Below are 24,875 nucleotides of genomic sequence, written 5' to 3'. Positions count from 1 at the left end.
GGAAGTGCCTACACTAATCTGTTTAGGAGGGAGGATCACAGCAAACATCTCATGACAGCTGCTAACCTGACAAGAATGCTTCCCTGGAGATGGCAGAAACTTGATGTAGGTGCCTGAACTTGCAAAGTATTTGTCATTTTGACCTGCCATGTAAGGACAAGAGTTCATAATAACCTTGGGATCCTTAAGCCCTGTTCTCTAATTGTGTTTCAACCTGAATACAATCACATTGTATCTCATGTTTTATTGTGCCTGGTGGAGGCTTGATAAATGTGAGAATTAGGCCCAGAAAGTTCACATTAATTCAGGCATTTGTTGTTTCTTCAGTGTGTAAAATGGCAGTTATGCAGCTGAAAATCCCTATGGTAGCACTGTGGTTTCATAAGATGAGACAAATAAAGAACCCAGTGTTCAGAAAATACCATAGGGGCCCATCTTGGTGGCTCTGCTGATCTTCCAGCATCTGTCCAAAAGAGCCTTCTCAGAGAAAAAAGATCCATGCCTGAGACCTTTCATGAACCTGTTGGCTGGGGAGTAACTCACCCACAGGGGCACTTGTGTGGAGTCAAACTGGCACATTTTGGCAGAAGATGGTGTCTGTGTTCCTTTGCCTCCTGCCAGAAATTGTGAGCTTTCAGGCATTTCATTTTTCTCACTCAAGGAGAAGCCAAATGGATGCCCCATCGGAATGCCATGGTGCTGCACAGGCATCTCAGACTGCACAAACAATAGATCACAAAGGAAGTCCACCACAACAGAAGTCCAACATGGGCAAAGGTGGGCAAGGATGGCCTGTACCCTACATCTACCAGATGCTGCCCTCAGGGCCACCATGCTTGGCATCACCTCCTCAGAGTTACTTAGGGTCCAGTGTGTATTACCTGGAGCAAGGAGGAAGATGTCCAAAAGAAGGAATGACCTAGCTACCAGCCATACCAGGGTGCATTCTGGGTTTTGATCCTGTTCCCCTTGCAGCATCTATTTAACCCTCCTTAGTCCTCTGCATCAATAATGTTGATCACAATTAAAAGCAGTTCTTTAAAGTGTGCAGGTAGACTGCACTGTTTAACAATATATAGCAGTAATGCAAGATAACTACTATTTATTTTCTTAATCTTACATTAATCCATGAATGCATGTTTACATTCAGGATTTCTAAGTATCATGCTTCTCATGTGTGCTTGATTTTTTATGATCTCCTGAATAATTCATTTTAAAAGCCTCTTTATTTTCCTCTCTCTAGTTTAATTAACCTCTTGGTGCTGTTGGGATTTTGCCATAAAAGCATAATGCACTTTGCATTAGTGTATAGCTCATGCTATAAAAATCTGTGTTCAGCCACTATAGAGTTAATAACAGGCTCTGGCTTAATGCCATTTTATTACAGATGATGCATAACAGAGGTTTTCTTTAAATGCCTGAATGCTACCTTAGGATACAGGATAGATTACTCATCTTGCCCAGGGAGAATGACCACTTGCCCCTCATGCTGAGATTAGGGCAGTATCCTGAATCAGTTTTGTATGGAATTCACTCCACTGTTCCCTGAAGACTGAAGTAGGGTCTCAAATGTCCCACCTGGTCCTCTGCCAGGTGACAAATGCTGTGGGCTGACACTGGAAACCCTGCGGGAAGGACAGGGGTAACTCTCCAAAGTGGTGAGCAGCTGAGGCTGGCTTTGCTCTCCTACCATGGGATGCACCTGCCTCACGCAGAACACAAACCTGGCAATGCAGTGCCAGAAGGCTCTTGACTGACATCTGCTTTTGGCTTCCCAAGTTGAGCCTTTTTGGGTTCCTATCAGTGTACTCCATTGAGTGTTCCTCTCCAAAGTCTCACACTTTGTCAGAAAAAATGAACATTTTTCCTCTATGTACCAGTCAGCTAGGATAATCAATAGCCATGCAGCTACCAATAACCATGCAGCTCCTCGATGCCAGGAGCTGTGTTGCTTTCTGCAGTGAGAAATATTTTGTGCTTTGACAATGGAAATTACTGAAACATAGTACTGGATGAGTACGGATGCCCAAATTCAAGGTATGTTCTGATCTCCAGCATCTCTCTGTCCTGGGGTTTCTAACTGCCATGTGACTGCCTGCAGACTTGCCTGCCTAATTTCACACAGCTTGGGCTGAGGAATGATAACCTGTCATTAGATAAATGCCCATCTCTAAAGATCAGAGAATGACTCCTGTAGCAGCCAAATGATTAAGTGCCAGCTGTTGTGGACTGCCCCAGTGCAGGTATGGACTTTGGCTGGGAGAAATTACATGGGACCTAAATCACCCATGCACCATCTCAGGAAACAGATCCTCTCACGCTGTTTCACCCCCATAACTATTGTCTGGGTTCAGATTGTCAGAACACGCCATGGCAGTTACTCGCTTCTCTTCATCCCACCCTTTCTTAAGACCCTCTTATGTAACTGTGGGGTTGTGCAATGACACAGCGGCAGGTTGCCACACACCAGGCGAGTGTGAGGAAGCTGGCCCTACCTTAGATAAGCAGTGGGGGTTAGCGTGGTGACACGGGATGGAGATGGGGAGGAGGCCAGGGACTAACAGGGCCCCACGGGAGGCAGCTGGCTGGCACTGCTTCCTATGCACAAGCTGCATGGGCACTCAGCTTCCTGAGCATCTGTAGCTCACGGGATTGGCGGGCCCCGCAGCCTGCCCAGCACAGGCCTTCTGGCTTCCTTTCTGAAGAGCTAAAAATATAACCAACCACCTACATTTTGCAATGGGCTGCGTTGTGGGGGGCTAAACTGAAACTGCCTGAGTTGAGGAGTTCTCCCTCTCGTACATGCGTGCGTAGGAATACCAGCTCACAGCAGTGTTTTGCTTTGCAGCAGTATCTAATCTTGAGAAAACGTAATCTTGTTCCTACATCATCGTTCACAGGATTCCTAGTTTGAAACCTAGTGCAATGTAGAATTTTTAGGTGTTTATTCTTTCTCCAGGGCAAAACTCTTTTCCAGAAGCCCTGAGGGGGGGGCGATGCCTGTCCAGTACTTTGCTTTCCTTAGTTGCTGCAGCCATTCAGGTGGCTCACTCCTTTGTCTGCTCTGAGTATGGATGAAACCCCAGCATTTTCAGAGCCTTTGATATTGAGGCTGCCAAGAGACCTGCATACAACCATGGCCTCAAAAGAGACAACATGGACAAGATGGTACTATTGAACTGAAAGAGTTAAAAGTTGAACCACAAGTAGGAAAAAAAAAAAAGACTATTTTTTCCTCCGTAATTGAGAAAAGATTATGCTGCCATAATTCAGGCTCTTTGTGGTTGTGTTTTTTTTTCTTGTAATAACATGCTATTTTTTCCACAACATATCCTAACATTGGAAACATATACCAAAAGTACTGCTTACATTCCTGTCAAATTAGTGCTTGATCTTGTTTGCTTCCAAGCTTTATTCTCAGTCAGAGAAGATCTGTATGTCCTAGAAGCCTATTATTATCATTTAGAATTATTTTCACTAGATGAAAACTTACAGAAAATACAGATGAATAGCTTGGGGGCTCACTGTATTGGAAATCCCTTCACCGTACAATCTGCCTTTCCAGCTGGAAGTTGCTGCATATTGAAACTTCTATATGCTAAATATTCAGAGTGTGGTTTAAGTCTCTTCATTCTATCGGCATTGCATCTTTGGAGCAACGGATTTAAAATGTTCCCTCCTCTGGGAGATCCACCAAGAGGCACAAGCCTAGCAGCACTCTATTGGGAGCACTGTGTGCTGACAGTCACTGAGTTCCCGAAGAGCAAGTTTTCCTTACAGCAGCATTAGTGTCAGAACATACACAGCATGTTGTGTTTTTAAAGGTTTTCCAGATAACTCTGCATACATCATGAACATGCTATCTGAGTTTTCTTTCTGAGGATAAGCTTTCCAAAATCACTAACTACCTCACGCCATCTCTTTATGGGATAATGTGGTGATGTTACCAGAAATCCCATCTGAAGAGCATAACATCATCCTCCACCATAAATTATGTTTGTCAGTCTTCCGTACAGCTGAATTGCCTAGGGCAAAACATCACCTCTCTTTGCCTGTCAAACCAGGGCAATAATGCTTACCTATATCACAAGGGTATATTTAGACTTAATTACCCCTCCTCATGCCAAGGATGAATTTATCCCATGGCATTTGGTACTGTCACCCATTAGTGGCAATTTGTATAACTAATTTTTGCGACGCCTGCCTGCCAATGTTTCCACACATGCACACATAACATTTGCATTTTTCTAGTAGACTTCCTGGCACTGGTAGAAGTTTGGGTCAACTCTTTCACAGCTTGTTTTTGCTCATGTTTTCTTTTAAAGAAGTTTATCTTTAAAACTATCTTGACTAATGAGTCCCCAAGCAGTCTGGGCCATGTGTCTGTAAGGCACAAGTATTTCCTGCTGACATTTTAGGATATGTTTCCAAGCACCTTTTAGAAAAGGAAGTAGAGTGGGACCCAGAAAGATCCTGCCCCAAACTCGGGCTGCAAATGGTCCTTTCCATTGTTGGCATTAGCTTATGCAGCTCAGTGAGCAATGTGTGTGGCTAGTCCAGGTCAGGTTTGAGGTAACATCCACTTTCCTAAATGGAGAATAAGTTTCCATTTCCAGAAGTCATTTTCAAACTCATTGAAACTGTTAATGACAAAAGAATCCCTGTCCCATAGCTTTGGCAGCATAACTGCCAGATTTCTAGGCTTGAATGATTCATCCTGTCACAGGGTAAGCATCCAAGACAGGTGAAGCAGCTTCTCTCTGTTAGCTGCAGAAATAATCGGGGGGAGACTTGGATGGGATGCCTAACTTTCAGACAGCTGAAATGAACTGCAATTAATCCCACTTTAAGATGCTTTTGAAGATGGGAATTATCTTGTAAAGTCGCTGCAGCCCAGAACTTCAAAGGTCAACAAGTACCTAATTTAAGCTCTTTTCCCAGTTTTGAAAATGTTCCCCTGATCTGCTTGCATCACATGAAACTCTGGTGGTTGGCGAAAAATGCATGCCCAGTTCTATATCTGAACTTGTGAATACAATGCACTGCATATAGCACTGTATATAGCACAGCACTCTATACTGTTTGCATTCATTAAATCTTCTTCCACTGGAAAATTGGCTCTTCAGCCTGGGATATGCATGACACATAGGAAGGATGTCTGTAATCATTTGCACAAATGCCCATATCCTTCTGCTCTTCCTGCTCCTTCTTTACTGTCATGCCTAACCAAACTGAATCTTAAACTGGGAAATGACAAGCTATGAAGTCTTTTCAATCAGTTAGAATTATGTTTGGGCCTTAAGTATCATAAAAGCCAGAAAAACTGCATTTACTAAAACCTTTTTCTCTGAAAATGTATTAATAATGTATGATCATACTTTGCAGATAATGCAATAATTGCTTGCTTGATTATGTAGCCAAAATAATCATTTTCAGAGATGTTTGATTTTTTTCATGGTGTCTACATATTGTATAATTTTCAGGGCAACAGATGCTCATCTGTTTGTTCTGGTTCAAAAGCCAGCTCTAAATTGAAAGTGAATTACTGCAAACCTTCCACAGGTATCTAATTTTGCTTTAGAAACACAACGCAGTCTAAATGGTCTTATACTCAGGAGGGGAAAATCCCCACACAAAGTCCACGCTCAGAGAACTCAGCACAATGCAATTAGCATCACACCATGCCAAAAAGGACAAATTATGCTCCCAGAGAGCACACATTTGTACACACACATGAGCACACGTACTGCCTTTCAAATCTTCTTTTCAAATGTCGATTCTGATTCTTTGCTCCAGCATGATGGTATTGTATGCATATTTCTAAAGTATGTGCCTATTTTGCTTAAGTAAATAAACACAAGTTATGATCCTGACTACATTAACATCTGAAAAACCTTTTTGGGCAATGATTTGAAAACTAATGGACTATACAAAGGCTGACCTCCAAAGTGGAAACAATCTATATCTGTATCTGGGGATAAACAAGTGTTTAATAAAGAAGAAAAAAGAGAGAGAAATTTGTCTTCCGGGATTTTTCCCCTAAAGACCAGGGAAAAAATCAGCAGCAGAAAGCAGAACAAAGCTGCAGCTGGTTAGCTTATCTGCTTCACTTTTAGGGTTGTTATAGGGATTCTCTGCCTGAGGTTTCCAAAGTCACCATCTTTGACCTTGCTATTTCCATGTGCTTCAGTAACAAAAAAACAACACTCCATGAAGACAGCCTTGTCTTTCAAGCTTTCATTTTCAGTGCTCCCTTGTATTTCTACTGCCTGAATTTGAGTGAAGCTTTTCTCTCCTGACCTGGTGCCATCCAGCTGCTCCAGTGCTGGGACATTACTGGGCAAGGCTGAGCCTCCTTCAGGAGGGTGGAAGGTAACTGAGAAACCAGACTGCTCTGAAGTCCATTGCTTCCTTTATTAATTGTGACAATTCCTGTCTGATTTTGATTTTTCTCACACAAACAGTAAACTGCTTTAGCTTTCACATAGATATGATTAAGCTGTTTTTCCCTTGACTGCTTACCTGTCCCAGTTTATCTTCACCATGGACAAATCTGAAGTTGGAGACACTTTGGAAACTGTGTGGTGAGCAGATGTAGCAGGCAGCTTAAATGTGTTCCTTTCCCCTCCACTCCACTTATGCTGAGGATTATGCCCAGATCCTCATTCAGGGCGTTGCAATTAGATGAAGTAATGTCTGAGACTAAGAGAGGGAGAATGATCTTGTTCTGGGATTTTTGTTACTGTTTTTTTGTTGTTATTTTTTGTAGATATCTCACAGAAATGGAAACAATGCAATGTTGTGTTGGAAGGGGTGGAGGGGAGGTACTGCAAGAAAGAAGTGGTTGTGAGAAGATTAGCGAGAGGCTACTCTTGCTACTTAAGATCTCTTTCTAAACAGGAACTTGGGCTGCAAAAGGAGAAGCAAATACCCCAAAAGGTGTGGTTGGTCAGGGTATGCAGAGTGAAGATAAGAGCATCAAAAAGAGAATTGATTCATGGCTGGTGGAAAATGCTGGTGCTCAAAAATGATATTTTGGGTGGAGGAGAAGAGGTGTTGCTCCCAAACCAGGCTGCTCCTGCTTTTGGGCATAACCTCCTGCCTCCTTCTCATCCTGCCTCTGCACAGGGCGGGTGTTAGGCTGTGGTGCATACAAGCATTGCCTCTTGAACTGAAACTTTCTCTAAGCAAAATGTAGTAGCAGCTATCTATCTGTTTCAGTAAGGCCTTTAATGGAATGGCATAGGCATCAGTGTTAGACCTGGCTTTATTTAACATATTTCATTATTCATGGTCTAGAATTTTACAAAGGAGTCAATTAATTACAGTAAAAAAATAATAATAATAACAAAACAAAACTGGAAGGTACATTAATATGCTGCTGCCAGTAGTTAAAGTAAGCCAACTACTTCTTTGCCAGGAAGACATTTTTCCTTCCAGCCAGAACTGCCATTGCAATTATCTAGAATTGCTCTGTGAATTGGAGCAGTCTCATTGCACACCTCCAAATGCCATCAGTCATACAGAGTCTTCCCTTGCATCCCACCACTGTTTGCACCCTCTCCACCTGCCCACTGGTGAGCAGCAAGGCATGGGGAAGGGAGCAGATGTACAAGGATGGGAAGTGGGTGCTAGGAAGCCTGGTGGGGATGTAATGAAGAGAATGTGTCAGCAGGAACTATTCTGGTACCTGAGAGCATCCTCGGTGGCAAATGGATTGTCTAGCAAGGCTCTCTGCCACATCTGTGGGCATTTGAGTACATGATTCTCTCAACAGGCTGCTCAAAAATAATCACGTCTTTTTTCATGACAAAAGCCTCCAGACACCAGGGTGAGAAATGCTGCATAAACGTAAGTAGGAAAATAATGGGAATTCTGAAGCATTCCTTTTTCTTTGTAGTCTCCACAGTAAGGCTGTCATGCATAGTCATGTCATAATATGCATGATATGCATAAGTTATAATTCAGTCTCATAGTTGGCTGTCATAGCAGCCCTGTACAGCCCACTTTCTACACTCTGGGTAAAATGTTAAAATATATTGCAAAAGAATTATATCGAATGAGTCTGCTTGGAAGTGATAGACTTTCTGGAGCTGTACTGACGTTCAGGAATGGTCTTTTCAAGTTCAAATATACTTTGCCGTGAGAGAGGATTTTGACGTTATTAGGCAAAATGAACCATATCCGTATGGTGTTTATAAAATACATTTGGTTATTTCTCACTGCAGCAGATGGTACCCAAAATAAGAAATGACCTGGAACCTCATTACCAACTGCATACAATCTGCACAAAACTGCTCAGGGAAGTGGGAGAATATTGGACTAGTTTTGTTTTGAAAGAGGCCTTGCTTGCTTTTGGTCTCTTCAATGAGAAAGTTCACAGAAGATATCCATCACAAAGAACCACAGCACCACGGGGCAGGATGGAAAGCTCAAGTGATCCAGCCTCATGCTGCAGGGTGCTAACCATCATTTGCTGCCTTGGTCAAGGAACCTTCCATGAGGCAGCTCTTCTCAGGGTGCGTGTGATGGGTGACTTGTTTCCAGCCTCCCCTGGAGCAGCTGATGGGGCTGCTGCCCAAATCTGCAGCACTGAAAGACATCATTCATCCCTCCAAGAGAATGTCTGGAGTTTCAGATGCCGCTATATAAGTGTCATGGTGTTAAACGATGCAGTCATCCTGCTTTGCCAGTCAGGAGGGCTCTCAAGGGATGCAGATGGGTAATTATCCCAAGATCCAGCATTCAAGACGGTGCCCATCTCTTACACTTTGGCACTGTGCACTGTAGAGTGCTGGAGTCAGCAGCCAAATGAGCAGTCCCTGTAAGTTTCTGTCACTGTCAAGAGTTACCAAGGACAAGGACAAGCAAAAAGCACCAGATTGGGGTGCCAAGCCTGGTGCTATGAGTGGTAGGATGCAGCCTAGAAAGGAGCCCTTGCCCTCAGAATGCCTTTGAGTCTTTAATTCCTGGTAACCTTCTGCAGCTGTGTCTGGTTGTATAAATGTCAAATTCAGCCTCGTGACCACCCTGGAGGACAGATACAGCAGAGTCCAGAGCATAAGAGCCCTGATTTTCTTCTGGATGTGGAAAGACTTTATGCTTCCATGTGAGCTTGCTTCCTTACCGCCCCCACCCCCCCCACCCCACCCCCATGAAGATGTAACCTGTCAATACAGATGATGTGTTGAAGCTCATTTTCCCAGGTATTTGGTTTTTGTTGGGTGTTCAGCTCAGCAGACCCCATTCTCCAACAGACTATGACCCTCACAACTCTGCCATAGTACAAGTACCTAAATGTGGAGCTCCTTCCCTCCTGCAAGGCAGTGCAGTGTGGCTTCCTCTTCCACTTGTCTTCATAAGAAGTTGTACTCCTTTCCCCGTAAGGTTGGATAAGACCTTTGGCAATGCTGGTTTTACAGGACACCCAACTGCACTGGTATGGGATGCTTATCAGGCCTGCCAGCTGCTAGACCCCAAGAAGGAGCTCTGCTGCTCGCTCTTGGTCAGCCCAGCTCAGCAATTCATCCCATGGGTTGAATAGTTTGGCTTTCCTCCTCTTCTTTGCATCTTTTATGATTTCATATTTTCATATGAATTTGAGTCTGGGCAAATGTGTCAGTGTGTAATTCAAGCTTCATCTGCTACTAGAAAAAAAAAATAAATAAAATTACTCTGTTTAATACAAAATAACCATCTATCTGATGGTTGAGCTATTTAGTAGTTACAGCTGGAGGAGTGTCCATCCTAGAGAATAATAATGCTTCAGTACAGGAAAGCTGTTTTTAGACTGTTCTCAAAAACTTCCACTGAGCCCCAGAGGCTATATTCTGTCACAGAGGGAGAAACAAAACAGTTTTTGTTCAAGTTTCTTATGCAAAGGAGCAGAGACGTTTCCTTCTCCAGCTGATACGTTGTAGATCAGCTTGAACCATATTTGCAGGTATCACTGTGGTTAGGCTGTAGGAACCACAGATCACTATTTGGGTGTCTAACAACCTAGAGAGCTTGTCATATGACTGTAACGATCACTCTGCACAGCACAAGTGGAGTCCACAGTTAGCTGTGACACCTTCTTGGCTTTTACACTGGTCAGGCACAAGTGTAAAACCACAACCTTTGTGTGCTTCTCGTGCACGGAAAGCAGAATTTAGTGCACAGTACTGGTGGTAGGTGGATAGTTGGACAAAATGATCTTAGAGGTCTTTTCTAACCTTAGTGATTCTTTGTGTGCTGATCCCTGTCCACAACCCTAACTGTGCATATCTGTGGACCTTATGAAAGGTGGGTTCTGTTCCAAAGAGGCTATCTGTATCATAAAAGGAAATCTTGAAAAGACCCCATCTGTGTACTGCCCTGCAGCAGGCCAGAAAATGGCCTCACCCATACTGCCATGCTGTTTGTTAAGGGGATTGTTACATGAGTGGCTCTGCTGGCTGTCCAAACACTAGACAGTAAGGGTGGTTTCTGGAATTCTTTCTTCTTAGCTGGTTAGCAGTTATTTCCCTCATTGTTTATGATCTCATTGATAATGGCCCTGCACTGTGCAATGCAAAACACTTTGAACTTCTCTCAGGACCCCCATTTTTCTCTCCCTGTTTTTGAACTAAGAGCAATACATGAGAAAACAGGTGAATTGTATTTAGCCCTACATTATTTCCTGCAGTGAAAAAATGGGACAAAACTCTGTTCTCCTGCTGCCTTCCACCTCCTTTCTTTTCTTCGGGATCTGATGTTTTAAGCGGTCTTTGCTTTGAGTGAAAGATTAGAGCAGGTCCAAACCACTGTCATATGGCCATCCACAAATGCCTTGCTCAGGGCAAAGCCGCTTTGATCCCAAGGAGTAGATCCATCTATCACTTGTGATTAGAAAAAGTGCCTGGGTGGCGAGCAGCAAACGTGATGATCACACGGCCCAGGAACCCCACGCAATCGCAACAGTTGAGAAAGACGATTAAAGGGGGATTTGTTCCTTGAGCAGTTGCCTGTGGGATGGTGCTTTCTGCAGCTGCGGTACATTAAGGAGCAAAATAACACAGCACGAGGAGAGAGCTGGAGCCTCCCAGCTGCTAGAAAGACACCGAAGAGTTTTCCTGAAAACAGTATCTTCCCCAGGGTTGCATAGCTGGGCCTTAATAGAAAAATAAAATATATTTAACACAGCAAGATCTGAGGATTATGAGGTAACTTGATAAAACAGTACTTGAAAGAAAGAAAAAGGAAAGGAACGAAGCATTACAGTTGTATTTTTTTCTTTTCCCAGTTATTTGAGACAGAACCTGCAAAGAAGCAGGTAATATGCTTCCTGTCAGAATTCACTGGCAGAGGAGCAGAGGCCACCTGTAAGGCAAATCCACTGGGTTAACTCCTACCAGTCCTGGAGAAACATGTATCTCCTATCATGTGCTGGTGGCTTCTCTGATAGAGGCTGGTGAAATGCCATGTAGGCACCTGGACCTTTGGGGCAGGCAGCCCTAGAGAGAAACAGACAAGGAAGCCTGGGGTCAGAGCTCCAGAGACCGCCTTCCCCATGCCTGGGCCCCAGCGCTCCTGCTGTCTTTCAGAGTGCAAGCAGTGTAGCAAGACCACCAATCACCAGAATGACCTTGCAGTGATATTTTTATGACAACAAATATCAGGGGTTTGTTTTGTTTTGCTTTTGCTTATGCAGCCAAAATCAGCTTGGATCTTTCTGCTGCAGCTTTAGAAGTGAAGCTCAAACAGTGGCTGCTAATTGATCAAAGGAGCCTGAGAAGCCTGAGGAGCCTCCAGAGAGTTGCTGGTAGATGGCATGGGCTGCAGGACGGCACTGTTCTGCAGCACTCAGCCATGTCAGCCATGGCTGCTATGGGAGTTGCCCCCCCTGCAGCCCAGCTGTGCTGCATGGCAGCTCGGCATCCCCAGGCAGTGCCTCCGGCCCGCTGAGATCCCAAGGCGCTTCTGGAAAGCAATTATAACCCCAGGATCCTACTAATTGCCCAAGGGGATTCGTATCAACACTGCTCATATTTATATAAATCTCCATTCCCATAAAGGTTAGAAGCTCCAAAAGAAGAGAATGAAACTTCCAAAATGAGTGAGATAACTGAGACAAAGAAATTTCATTTTACCCTACTTGGATTCATCAAGATAGTTCAAAGGATACTAACAAACATGCTGCATAAACATTCATTTCTATTCTATTCTTTCTAGTAATTTCTATTATTATTATTTTTTTTAACAGAAAGTATTCTAAAACCTACTTACTTCCCCCCTTTACTATCTTATTCCTCTCAGCTTGAATAGCTCACCACAGTGAGTGACCTAAAAATCTAAGGTCAGCAAACTTGGTGGCACTTGGTGGCTTCACACTGGCCAGTAGAGTTGAACACAGGAAAATAACTGGCTCAATACAAGAAGATCTGGTACCTGGCTAGGAAACACAAACACAAATAATTAAATTATTGATTAAACCTGTCATCTCTGAGACGGCAAGAACAAAGGGGGGACAAGAGAGAGGAGAGTGAGGGCAGCCATGGGGATCACAAGGCTAACCTTCCCCGTCCCTACTGCCTTCTTGCAAAAGAAGTATGTAGCAAACAGCTTTTGAATAAAAAATGACTGAAGGCAGGAAATACAAAAACATTTTCATCTAATGAATGAGTTTGAATAGTTTTGCTCTTCTAACTCTGAAGAGAAATGAAAAACGCAGCATTCAAGGGGTTGTTATTGCTCCAGAGGCATGAGGGAAGTTTTTCACTCCCTTCACCCCCAGCCCACAAGGCACGGTGAGCATGTTGGCTTCCCTGCTCAGCACTCCTTACCCTGAGTTCACAAGCCAGATGTCACATGTTTCCTCTGCCACCCAAACAGCCTAGCTGTCCCACCAAGCCAACTTCTTTTTTGACCAACCCTAAAACAAACCACAGCCACATCCACATGAAGTCCCCTCAGCTTAATAAGGACATTTAGATCAGCCCAGAGCAGTGTGACTCACAAAGCTGCTTGTGTTTCTCTAAATATATATTTAGGAGAAGTCAAAGATTGTTTTTTCACTTTCAACAGCTGAAGAAAATACTGGAATAATTTGCAGCTCATACTGATTTACCCTCATCTATTACAGAAGCTACTCCCATGTGGTTAGGTAGCGCTAAACCCACCACACACAGGGCCTTTGGGTCAGCTGGTTTCTGCTCCCCATTACAAGTCAACTGAAATTATTTGCAGGACACAGATAGAAAAATCATGGCACTGAAGAAATTGCTGCTAGTAAATCATCTCTGTTGCCTGGCTGGCAGCTGACAGATAATAGTACTATCAGAAAGAGTGACTGATAATCAATTGAAGAAATACATACAATATTTCAGAAAAGAATAGCTTCACAGCAATTTTTAGACAAAAAAGCTTCTTAGTTATGGAGTAATCTCTTAAGAATTTAGAGCTCAGGAAGCACGGCAATTAAAGGTGGAAATCACAATAGAACTGCAGAATAGTTCTTCATATTTCTACTATACTACATTCTCAGTCCTAAACCAGGGATTAAAACATCTATGCAACTGATCCTTTTCTTCTGCTGGGACACGAACCTCTCCACAGGACAAGTAGGAAGTTTCCTAATCCATGCACAGGAAGAGAGAAATGTCCCACCTTCTCCATTTCAGCCTATGACACAGTAGAACTAAGGATTCTGCTGTCCAGCCTTTCCAGTGATTGCTGTGAATGTGACAGGTCGTTCTCCGGTGACTTGGCTAGCAGCATCATATCTCCATTTACAGACAATTCTAAAGATCTATATGGGTTAATGATATGAAGGAGTTCAAATGATCATAGCGTGCGGCCTGACCCTTAGCTCACTTCACTTAGCTAGCCCTTCATCTGTCCTTGTTCTTTTTTGGTATGGCTTTGCCAGTTTGTTAATAAATCCAGCACCACTTGTTGGCTTCCCTCCCCAGCATAACTTCAGCATTTGGCTGTCAGAGCCCACAAGCAGACAGCCTTCTACTTGCCTTATATATTCAGTTATGGGCAAGAATAACTTCATAGTTATTTCTGACTTGTAGGCGCAGGATGCACGGGTGAACTGAATTATTTCATTTTCAGAACTCTGAAGTGTGAGATTGATTCCAACCGTAACTGGTTGTGGATTCTTCATTATCTCAACTGCTTTTGCTAAACAAGGACTATATACATTATATATAGTCAGCACTCAGTTACTATCACTCAGCTACATCTGTCTCTAGTTTGGCGATTGCAGGACTGGTGGTGGTGATGCTTATGACATTGGTGAGAGCCTCCATATATATTGTAGTGTCTCCACAATGATTATTCATCTCTCTCACAGATCATCCTAGAACTTTCTTATTGAGCTAGTAATGCAAATGGAGGAAGAGTTGTTCTCCAGTGTTCAGTGTGAGTGGGATTTTGTTTTCAACTTCTAGCCCAGTGAATGTTACAGCTGAGATTCCCCAGAGTGCCCTGACTGTAGAACCACAGAATGGCTGAGATTGACAGAGACATCCAGGTTCACCCAGGTCCCAGCCCTGATCAAACAGGGTCACCCAGAGCAGGTGCCCAGGACCATGTCCAGGTGACTTTGGAAGATCTCCAGGGAAGAGAATCCACAGCCTCTGGGCAGCCTGTGCCAGTGCACCTTTGAAATCAAAACGTGTTTCCTGATGTTCAAGAGGAACCTCCTGCATTTCACTTTGTGCCATTTGTCCTGACACCAGGCACTAGTGGGAAGAGCCTGGCTAAATTCCCTTTACATGTTCCCTTCCAGCATTTGATGATCCATGCTGGTGATCATTCTATCTGGGTACGATAATGCTTTGAAGGACAAATATAATATCCATTAAATACCTTCCTAATGTGCCTTTCTGTGTAAGCAATTACTTAAAATTGGCACAGGAAAATAATATAGCAGGAAATAGTCTGTGTGACCATGAACAAGAACTGAGGTGGTAATTATTGCAAGCCTTGTCGTAAAAGAAAATAGAACTTTTTTTTTTTTCCCAAAAAGCAGAGCTGCTGTGTTCTAGGTTGCTGCAGAAAAACATTTCAGGAGAATGAAAGTCATAATGTGCTTACCCAATGAACAGATGAAACAGCTCCTCAAAAGATGCTGAAAGAGAATTCACAAATACTTTCTACCTACTCATGAATGGGGATGTCTCGGTATGAATTCTATCTACTTTGCTTGAACATGGAAGCAGGTAAGACAGGAGAAACAATGGTTCAAATTAAATCATGCACCAGCCATGCTGATGCAAAACATACACCAGCACAGGGCCAGGTCTGGAGTCAAAGATTTCAGTACTGCTGTAACAAAAGCAGAGGGTATTCCCTTAGGAATGTGGTACTTGGCCCAGCAAGGGAATCACTACTTTCTCTTCTTATGGCTTCCAAATCCAGACAGTTTTAGGTATATAATGCAGTTGTCATTCATTTTTTTCAGTTTAATGGACATCTGTCCAGTTGTTATTTCACTAAGATAGGCATCACAAAATGCAGGTCATTATTTGCATCCCATACCACTGGGAAAACAACACAATACAATGGAACTGACTCATTAAAGATGAATTAACTAAACGGCGTGTTCTCCTTGAGGCACTGCTATGGCCAGTCCAGCCCAAGTGTGCAGGAAGCATGTGCAAAGGGGCTCCAACTTACAACCATACCTTGAATAAGTGAGATTTTTCAAGATGTTTTTGTTCCATTTTAAATAGTATTATTCATGACATACAGACTGTATTGACAGTCTACTGGATCTATCTTCTAGTTGCAAATTTTTCCAGCATAAAGCTGGATCCAGGCATCCAGGCCATTGTCCCATATACCACATACCCATATTATACAAGTAAAGAACTTTCCTAATGAAAAACCATCAAGGTTTTCTGTCACATATTTGAAAAATATTTTAGAATACCCAACCTGACCTTTGTGTGGCCAGACATCAATATTTTGCTTCAACCCAAGAATTTATTAAGACTTACATGAAAATACTCCATCTTAACATAGTACACATCGGTAACATCTGAATACATATTTACAGATTTATTTGAACTCTTCTGAACTGCAATTCTACAACTGAGCAACATATCCATAAGTGTTTCATAAACTTTTGAACACTTACATATTTATACATATAGTTTTTGCATATATATATATATATATAAAAATATTTTTGAGACTCAAGGACTGAGAATAGTCAAAAGGACATTATTGCTACATTTCCATATTTACAAAAACAATGCATAAAACCATTCAAACACTAAGCCATTGCAAAATAAGTTTCAACCCCCCCCCCCCCAAAAAAAAATTATAAAAATATAAATTTTAAGAAAGAAAAAACCCAAACTTTTTGTTCAGCTAAATGTCCATAAAGTACCAAGACATCTATGATTATAAAACTAGTTTGTCTACAGTTGCTCTGAAAGCTAACACACTACGAAAGAGCTTTTATAGCATTAAACTGAAAACGCTCAACAACAAGTATGCATAAGAGTGCCTCCAAACAACTGGCTAACTTTGGAAAGGTGCAACAGCCTAAGTAAGTTCAGTGCAAATGGTTACTTCTTGACTAACTCTGAAAGATGAATTCCTGTAACAGTAAACCAAATGCACAGGCATATAAAGAGTGCGGTATTCCACACTACCTAAAATGTACTACCAGTGTGTGTATTTACAATTGTCTTGCATTTTGGGCAGTTAGTTACACATTTAAAATGCATGTAAACTCAACCAAAATCCTGGTAAAATATAAGTTACAGAGTGCTTAAGTGCAATGTAAATAAATAGGTACTTAACTGGTACTCTCTGTTTCAACAAAATGCTTCTCTTGAGGCATTTACTAATTTAATGGTGACAGAACAAAGGTTAAAAAAAATAAAAATAAAAATAAAAAAACCAACAGTGTTTCCAACAGGAAGAAAAGGAGTTATAAGACACTTAAGCACAATCCCAGGCCAATAGAAACCGACCCCACGGCCTCTTATTTGCCACCAAACAAGACTGAAGGTATTCACTGTTCTATTCCATTTAAAAATTCGATGCTCCACGGTTAAGTTCTGCTTCCGGATCTCAGCACCGCTACAGAGATAGATAGAAAGATGTAATGACTTGTGGGAGGAATAGCCCTTTCCTGAGTGCATTATCCAAGCCAGTCTGTGGGAAATATTCACCTGCATATCACAAGATAAGCAAAGGGCCCTCAGGACAGAATTTTTTGCTTCTGCTCCTGCCAAGATAAGATGTCTCGTTAAATGGCCTCTGCTCCTCTGATGCTCCATTTACTATAAGCAACACTTCTCTTGTCATTTGACCAGCTCAGCAGGGCCCACCTATTTTTGGTGAATGCATTTGGACATGGCTTTTAGCAAACCAAACATCTCATCCCTGCAGTTCTGACTGTGGGGTATGCTCCATGGTGGAATGCCATTGGGATGCGGTGCAGGTACCCAAAGAAACCTGCTGACTGCTCTGCACTGCTGAAAACCCAGGTAGGAAATAAAGACTGAGGTCTTTCCCTTCCAGATCAGCTTCATGCCCCAGAACCTCTAGAACTTCTCTGTTGTGGTGCCCATGTCCATCCCTTGGCTGCCCACTTCTTGCCCAGGGACACACTGTCCCTCCTGGTCTCCAACCTGCGGTGTCTGCCACAGAAAGCCTCTCAGGTGTGGCTGGATATGGAAAGGGGTTTGCAAAGCACTTTGCTTTATATCGGTTTATTTCTTAAACTCAACAAAACAAAATTAACTAGAAAATGACTACACGCTTTCCAAGCATGGATCCAGAGGAGGACCGCTGCAGATTTGGTTTGATCTGTAGTCATCTCATTCAACACCCTGACCCAGGGTCTCTTTTGGATTTTTTTGTTGTTTTTCTTCTTCTCCACATCTGGCTCTCTACTGCAAATACACACAATATAGCAAAATATATACAGCTTCAGTTAACATTGCAATGATGCCTGTAACCGTGCTCAGCACATTAAGTTTATGTGTAACAGTGTGTGGTAAAGGACAGTATTACAACAACATTTCAGCTACACAGTGGTAGTAGTGAGTAAAAGTAAAAGAAATAGAAGTCCTCCCTCTCTCACCCCCTACACAATACAAACAGCAAGTACAGCTGGGCTCCTCTTCTTCCAGATGCCACTCAAACATCTTCGCGTACCAGAAGGGGCTGAGTAGATGAAGCGCTGCTACCCACTGAGTTAATCCTCACCGAATGATCTGCAGCATTGCCTTGACTAGAAGGTGGAGTGGAAAAGTTTGCATACACCTGCAGAAGGCAAACACTGCTGTCAAAATACCCGGCAGATGGCCCAATCCTTTCACACCTCAGTGAGCCATCTCCCTCTCTGTGCTACCTGACATGAAGGGCACCCAACTCAGGGGATTCTTGACAAACCTGAACACATTGCTTCAACATGTTGTGGGCTCAACAGCTCTTCTAAGAGTCAAGAATCTCATTCCCGTTTACTAAAAACACTTCATCTTACAACTGCATACTAAATTTAAACTGAGCTTGAAAAATACTCCTCCGATTATTCCTAAAATGCCCCCAGAAACCTCTCTAATGTTTACTTCACACTCTTCATTTTTGTTTTAATGATGCCTGCACCTGCTAAAAATACGCTACAGGATGCAATCGAACACCAGCAGCTTTCAGTTTCCTCTTTCTCAGATTGTCAGGAAGCCTTGCACTCTACCCAAACACGACATCTAGAAGGTGAAAGGAAGCCTTATTTTTAAACCGGATCTTAAACTTGCTTTTATAAAACTCAGTTGCACACAGTGTTATTGTGAGAAAAAACCCAAGTCTGATGGATCCGCTTTCTCTTTGAACTCTTTTGTCCAGTTACCCTCTGGACAGGCTTTTAGTAGAGAATGGTGGAAAGAACAGTGAATATACACTTGATCACAACATTCCTCCAAGGTTAAATAAATACAGCTTGATGAAGTATGTAGCAAGAGGGAGGAGGACACCAAAAGCTCAACCTCTTCCTCCAGGAAAGCTTTTCTAACTAAAGCTACGTATACTAAATGTCTGAGATTCTTCTCAGACTAATACATTTCTTTTTCATAGTTCAGATGATGCTAGGCAGTACCACTGCGTTGTGTAACATCAAAACTCTTGTCAAGTAAGTGAGAAACACCAACCATGCAAAGAGCCTCGTCTAGCTGGTCCCTCCTATCACCTACATTTACCGTCCAAGGATGCATAAATGATAATGGATACTGGAAAATTAATGGAGGATCCTTGCTCCTCCCAGCTCTGGTCTAACATTTCAGGTGAAACAGCTTTAATTCCAAAGAACTGCTGACCTATATGGAGCCCAAACTTACCCGGGGGGCATTATCCGAAAGCTGCTGTTCTATCAGCTGCACGATCTGTTTGAATGTGGGTCTCTGCAAGGGATCGGCATCCCAGCAACTCTTCATTATATCATACCTGCGAAGATACTGCAGTTAAGTACTGCCGAGAAAGACAGCCTGAGAGCTTTTATCCCACCTGCATTACTATTTGACAGAAAAAAACGTGACCCACTTGCACAGTTTAGCTTCCTTAAATGAGTTTTAAGAAAAGAATAGTGCTGCTAACAGCCGTGAAGTAACAACAAAGGCCTCGGTGCTAATGAGAGCATCTGGACAGTTTTCTTTGACAGCTTGCTAAGTGCCGAGCCATTTCCAACATGGAGAAGTGGAGACAGATCATGAGGAAGATAAGGAGCCAGTCCCCTTGCCATCGGGAAGCAGAGCACAAACATACAGCCTCATGATACATCTCACTGACTGCTTAATCAGAATTAAATATGTGTAATACGTGCTCCGATCTGTCAATAATTTATTTACACGACGCACATACCACGACAAAGTGATCAGATTCTATGAGGCACAAGTGTGTTACACTGCTTTTAACTACAGCGGCATTTACTACACGAGTTAGATTTGTTATTTAAGACTCAAAGAGTTTTCAAAAGACAGTGGGTGAATACAGAAAGTCTTCAATTGAATGCATAAGCTTTCCTTCATTTGCATCTTTGCTTATGTCTGGTGAGCAGGGTTTGCTCACTTACATTTCAGGTGGTGAGCACTCGGGGCTGAACATCCGATATCCCTCCTTGATCATTTTATAGAACTTGGAGTCCACGGGCATCCCTGGGTAAGGGCTGCTTCCTGTTGAGAGAACAGGTGAGATGTGTGTTTTGCTGCAGATCTAGTAAATCCAAGGTGAAACAACCTTCCCCCCCCCCACCAAAGTTCAGATTTTGATGGAACTTACCTAAAGAGAAGAGTTCCCAAAGCAATATTCCGTAAGACCAGACATCACTCTCAAAGGTGTAAACGCAGTTGAAAATACTTTCAGGTGCCATCCACTTCACAGGGAGACGAGCCTGTGCAGGGAAAAGGGATTAAATTAAGACAATGGGCAACACAGAATCAACCTTTTAAACCTATTATGTACTTTCAATACATGCTAAATCAAAAGAAGGATCAAACTAAACACGGAAATCCCTGCATTTCAGAGTCTCCACATGCTGCACTGTTACAGATTCACCTCTCTACAGGTTCACCACACTTGCACAGTTCCTTGTATTCTGATTTTTTGTATACTGTGTGAATCCCTCTGATTTACAAGGGATGGCAGGAAGAGAGACCAAAATAATCTACATGAATATGGCGTGGTTCCTTAGGCAAACACACAAGTCTTCTGTGGACTGGCTACCATCCCCAGGATGCTTCAAAGCTTCAGTTAAGACATCTGCTTTATCTTCTCACCAAAAATTCGCATGAAATATATACTGACATTTTTTACATGTTTGTGTGGGAACAGACAAAAATTGCCTTTCCACTCTGTTTTGCCTGTGGGAGCCAGCCAGGCTCCTACCCTTAAGATTTGCCCTGCCCCAACTGCCATCCTCTGTGTTAAGATCCAGCCAGCTGCACCCAGCCGCCTCCCACAGCCACTGCTTCCTCTGCAGGGCAGATGCAGCCTATCCTCCTCTGACCCTTGCAAGCTAAGTAAAATCCTGTTGTCAGATGACTCAGAAAACTTAAAGTGTAGCCCAGACGCGTAAAACTTAATTACTTACTGCTCACTTCCCTCCTAAGCTGCTGGTCTGTACCTCCCACTCTGAGCAGCCTTGGCTGATCAAGCAGCCCTTGGTCTGACCCTGAGCCCAAAAGCAGCTTTCTTTCACTAAATGCCACTCCATATTTTGCCAGGACAGCCACTCCTGAATTCTTTGGGCTCCTGTTGTTCTCTAACCTCAACCTTCAGGCAACCAGCGGCTGGTATGAACATTGTTTTTGAATGAAATAAACACAGCCCTCTCTCCTGCAGCCTACAACAAGGACGCTGTAGGTACCCAGGACATCAGAGGACTGCAGGCTGAGAACAGAACAGCAGAGATACTTGAGACACCTGAGGTGCCAGTAACTGGGAGGCTAACTGAGCAAAAAATACTCAGGGGTGGGACTTATTCTCTTCATCATTGTGCTGAAAAGCCTGGCTGGATATGTGTCATGTCCCTAGCAGTTGATGGAGCCAGATGGGACAGGAAAAAAAGATTCAAGCGAAAAACATGGGTACCTTGAAGACAGTGGATAGCTGCATGTATCTGACACAGATTTAAAACATTCATCCAGGTACCAAAAATCAGTTTGAGATGCAAATGTCCTGTACTTCATAGCACACTTCTCCAGTTTCAGTCTCTGACAGACTAGATTTTCTTTTGTAGCAATTGTAGGACTTAAAAGGGAACTTCAAATTCTGCCGGTGCAATCTGCATCACTTCAGTGTATCTTTGTATTTCTGCAGAAGGCTGGCAGGTATTAACATAATGGGTACTCATCTGGATAGGAGGTTTTATACATCTTTCAGGTGTTGTCTTGTTCCAGCTCTGTTAAAGGGCTTGACCTATAGCTGCAAATTAAAGCTGTATTTTTTACCTACATGAGGTTAAGATCTATGTATGAAATTTTGCCTCCCACTGTGCTCTAATCAGTAAATTCAGACTTTCTAATCCAGTTTCTGAGTTGGGTTTTTTAGCAAAAATCAGGATGCAAACCCTGATTATTTTGATATTTCAGTAATGTACAAATACAGCAAGAGTCATAAAATCATTATTTTTAGGACTGGCCTATCAGAATATCACAATGGTAAGGCCTGAAGTTTCTAACAGAGCTTTAACTTACATGTTTGCATGTAACAGGAAGATGGTGTATTTTTACTGATGCAACAGAAATGTCTCCTCTCTCATGACATGGATTCAGTTGTTTTATCCATGGTAATGACATGTATGTATTAATACACAAATCTCCATCAGCTATTGCCCCTTTTCACACTCCTGACCAGAATAAATCTACAGCAGAACTGGGAAATCTAGATCTCTGTGTAAGGAAGAGATTCTCTGCAAGTCAAGTCAACAGGAATGCCCCTAACATAAACCCAGAGGATAAAGTACCACGTACTTACATTGCCTTTAACCACGTAATTTGAGTCATTCCTTATATCTCTTGCCAGGCCAAAGTCACAGATTTTTGTTATTCGACCATGAGTGAGAAGAATATTTCTTGCTGCCAGATCCCTATGAATGCACTAAATAACAAAAAGACAAACAAACAAAGTTATTTCTTAATATTCATGACAGCCTGTTGCTCGGTTACGTGCTTTCTTAACATAAACTTACTACATAATGCATTTTGTGGCATGCTGAAAGTCATAATGAAGCAATGTGCAATTCACATTTGCCTCTAAATTTTAACACATGTGTACCATGCCAGGGACAGACTTATTTTTCTCCAGCTTTTTATCAAGAAGTTATTGGCCTGTTTCCTAATACAGGAAGAGTAAGGAGAGAATGTGGTTTGTCTCTGAAATAATCCTTTGTAAAGAAGCCATTCTGACAGAGGGGAAAGCACTGAAAAGTTGAAAATGAGAAAATTACAGTAACAATTTCAAGGTAGACAAGTTAGAAAACTGAATCCCACTTCAAACGTATTCCTTTGGAAAGGCATTAAGTTACCAAGGGGGGTTTTAGAAGTAGGCCTAAATATTTGAAAATGGTGGCAATCTTCATGTCAGAATCTTTCTAGGAACAGCCACACATTCAATGACCTTGCTAGGTTATGTTCCAGCACTCATTTGTGTGTGTGTGTGTGTGTGTGTGTGTGTTTGTAGCTGCAGCTCCAGGAGAGTTTTCCACCAGTCATGTTTTCTTTGCATGTAGCCAGAGCCCATCTGTATTTGCTAGAGAACTGAGGTGTTTCTCTAATGAAATAATCTCTTTTTCCATCTAGAAAGGACAGTGCTAAGCTCCTGCTGTGCTGACAGTACACAATCTGCAGGCACAGCTGTCTAAGAAATAGCTGAAGATAGTTCCATTTTTATCTGCTTTTTTTTTTTTTTTTTTCCTTGAAGTATAAAACTTTGGAATTCTCTACCAAATATATATACATGTATATGTATATGTATATGTATATGTATATGTATATGTATATGTATATGTATATAAATATCTGGAAAGTTAAGAAAATCATACTCAAAAAACAGTAGCTGCAGATCACACGATCTCTGTCCCCGTGGTATGCTTACACAAGAAACTGATTTTAGGGACAATTACTGTCCTAAGGGATTCTCATCCACATCCCCCTCCAGTATCTCCGCTTTGCATATGTAAAGCCGAGAGAGAGCAACTGCACTGAAGCAGTAAAGTGCAGGAATAGCCAATGTCCAGTTTCTCTGCCTTACTCTTCCCAAAGCAGTGCGACTGGCACTGAATAAAGGCTTTGTCCATTGGAGGTGGTCTTGTGATCAAGGCATCGTGTGGTCAATAAAATGCTTATAACCCCAGGACAGACTCCAATCCCTACTCCCTCACAGAGACACTTTTATGCATCTGAGCCTGGACATACAATCGAGTTGTAGAAGAAAGCTGGGTGCACTCCGTGATGCTGGGCTTTGAGGACCACCATCCCTGAGGGCACAAGGCCCTCAGCATGTGAAGCATTTTATCCATCAGCCCAGCCACTCTAGCTCCGTAGCTAGTTTGCACATGAACAGAATGATTTGGGTTCGAAGGGACCTTGAAGACCATGCAGTTCCAATCCCTTTCTGTGAGCAGAGTTGCCACCCACCATATCAGGCATCCCCATGACCCCATCCAGCCTAGCCAACAATACCCAAAGAAGACCAAGTGTAACAATGCTGCAATGAAGACAGTAACTCTGCACCAGCAAACAAATACTGTATGTTACTTCCCAAGATCTTGGGGCTGTGGTGTTATATTCATTACTGCCTCTGTTACTGAGTACTACAGTGCCTCTTTGTATTGGTGGAAAAAAATATAACAAAAACCATCCCTGGGAATGAGGCATAGTGACTCCTGGGGCTATTCTGTAGGAAAATAAGATGAAATAAAGAAAACATGCGCTAAGCACTGGATGCCCTGAAAAGTGCAGGATGCAGCAGTCTGGTAAAGACCATTAAAATCTGTCTACTGGGACTGTTCTGGAGCTGGCAATAGACTGAAAACAACAACAACAACAACAGCAACTGTAAAGGGTTTGAAGAAAGAAACAGTGGGGGAAAAAATGAAGTGCAGTTTTTAGTGTAGGCTTGCTGTGGATCAGCATGAGAGCCACATTTCCCAGTATCAATGCAGGACCACAGGATTACCTTAAATTGCTCAAGTGTTGGGTTTTGTGCACGTTATTGAAGATGCACCTGTAAAATCCTGTCACAATGTTTACACGGTTAGTAATATTTTGTAAGTAAAATGTAGGAAATACTATAGGATGATCATACTCATTAATCATTTAAGACTTGTGTTCTTTACCAGACCCTTTCTGTTAGGCATTACTTCTCCTAAGAACTCAGAAAGCGTCTGCTAC

At 42.5% G+C, this 24,875-nt stretch overlaps 1 protein-coding gene across 1 annotated transcript in view; it reads right to left on the bottom strand.

Moving 5' to 3' along the window:
* Positions 1–16,018: 16,018 nt before the first annotated feature.
* KIT (KIT proto-oncogene, receptor tyrosine kinase) overlaps positions 16,019–24,875 on the bottom strand; it is a 53,235-nt gene continuing 44,378 nt past the window's right edge. Inside the window, exons 17-21 of the mRNA XM_072334777.1 lie at positions 22,459–22,581; positions 20,263–20,374; positions 20,057–20,156; positions 19,326–19,431; positions 16,019–18,258 (exon numbers count right to left, since the gene is read on the bottom strand). Of these exons, the coding sequence (XP_072190878.1) occupies positions 18,133–18,258; positions 19,326–19,431; positions 20,057–20,156; positions 20,263–20,374; positions 22,459–22,581 (567 nt within the window). The 3' untranslated portion in view covers positions 16,019–18,132. The remainder of the gene's footprint in view (positions 18,259–19,325; positions 19,432–20,056; positions 20,157–20,262; positions 20,375–22,458; positions 22,582–24,875) is intronic.

The sequence above is a fragment of the Excalfactoria chinensis genome, chromosome 4 (assembly GCF_039878825.1).
Source record: "Excalfactoria chinensis isolate bCotChi1 chromosome 4, bCotChi1.hap2, whole genome shotgun sequence".
Classification (NCBI taxonomy): domain Eukaryota; kingdom Metazoa; phylum Chordata; class Aves; order Galliformes; family Phasianidae; genus Excalfactoria; species Excalfactoria chinensis.
Note: the sequence above shows the minus strand (reverse complement) of the source record. Positions and strands in the feature narration are given on the sequence as shown.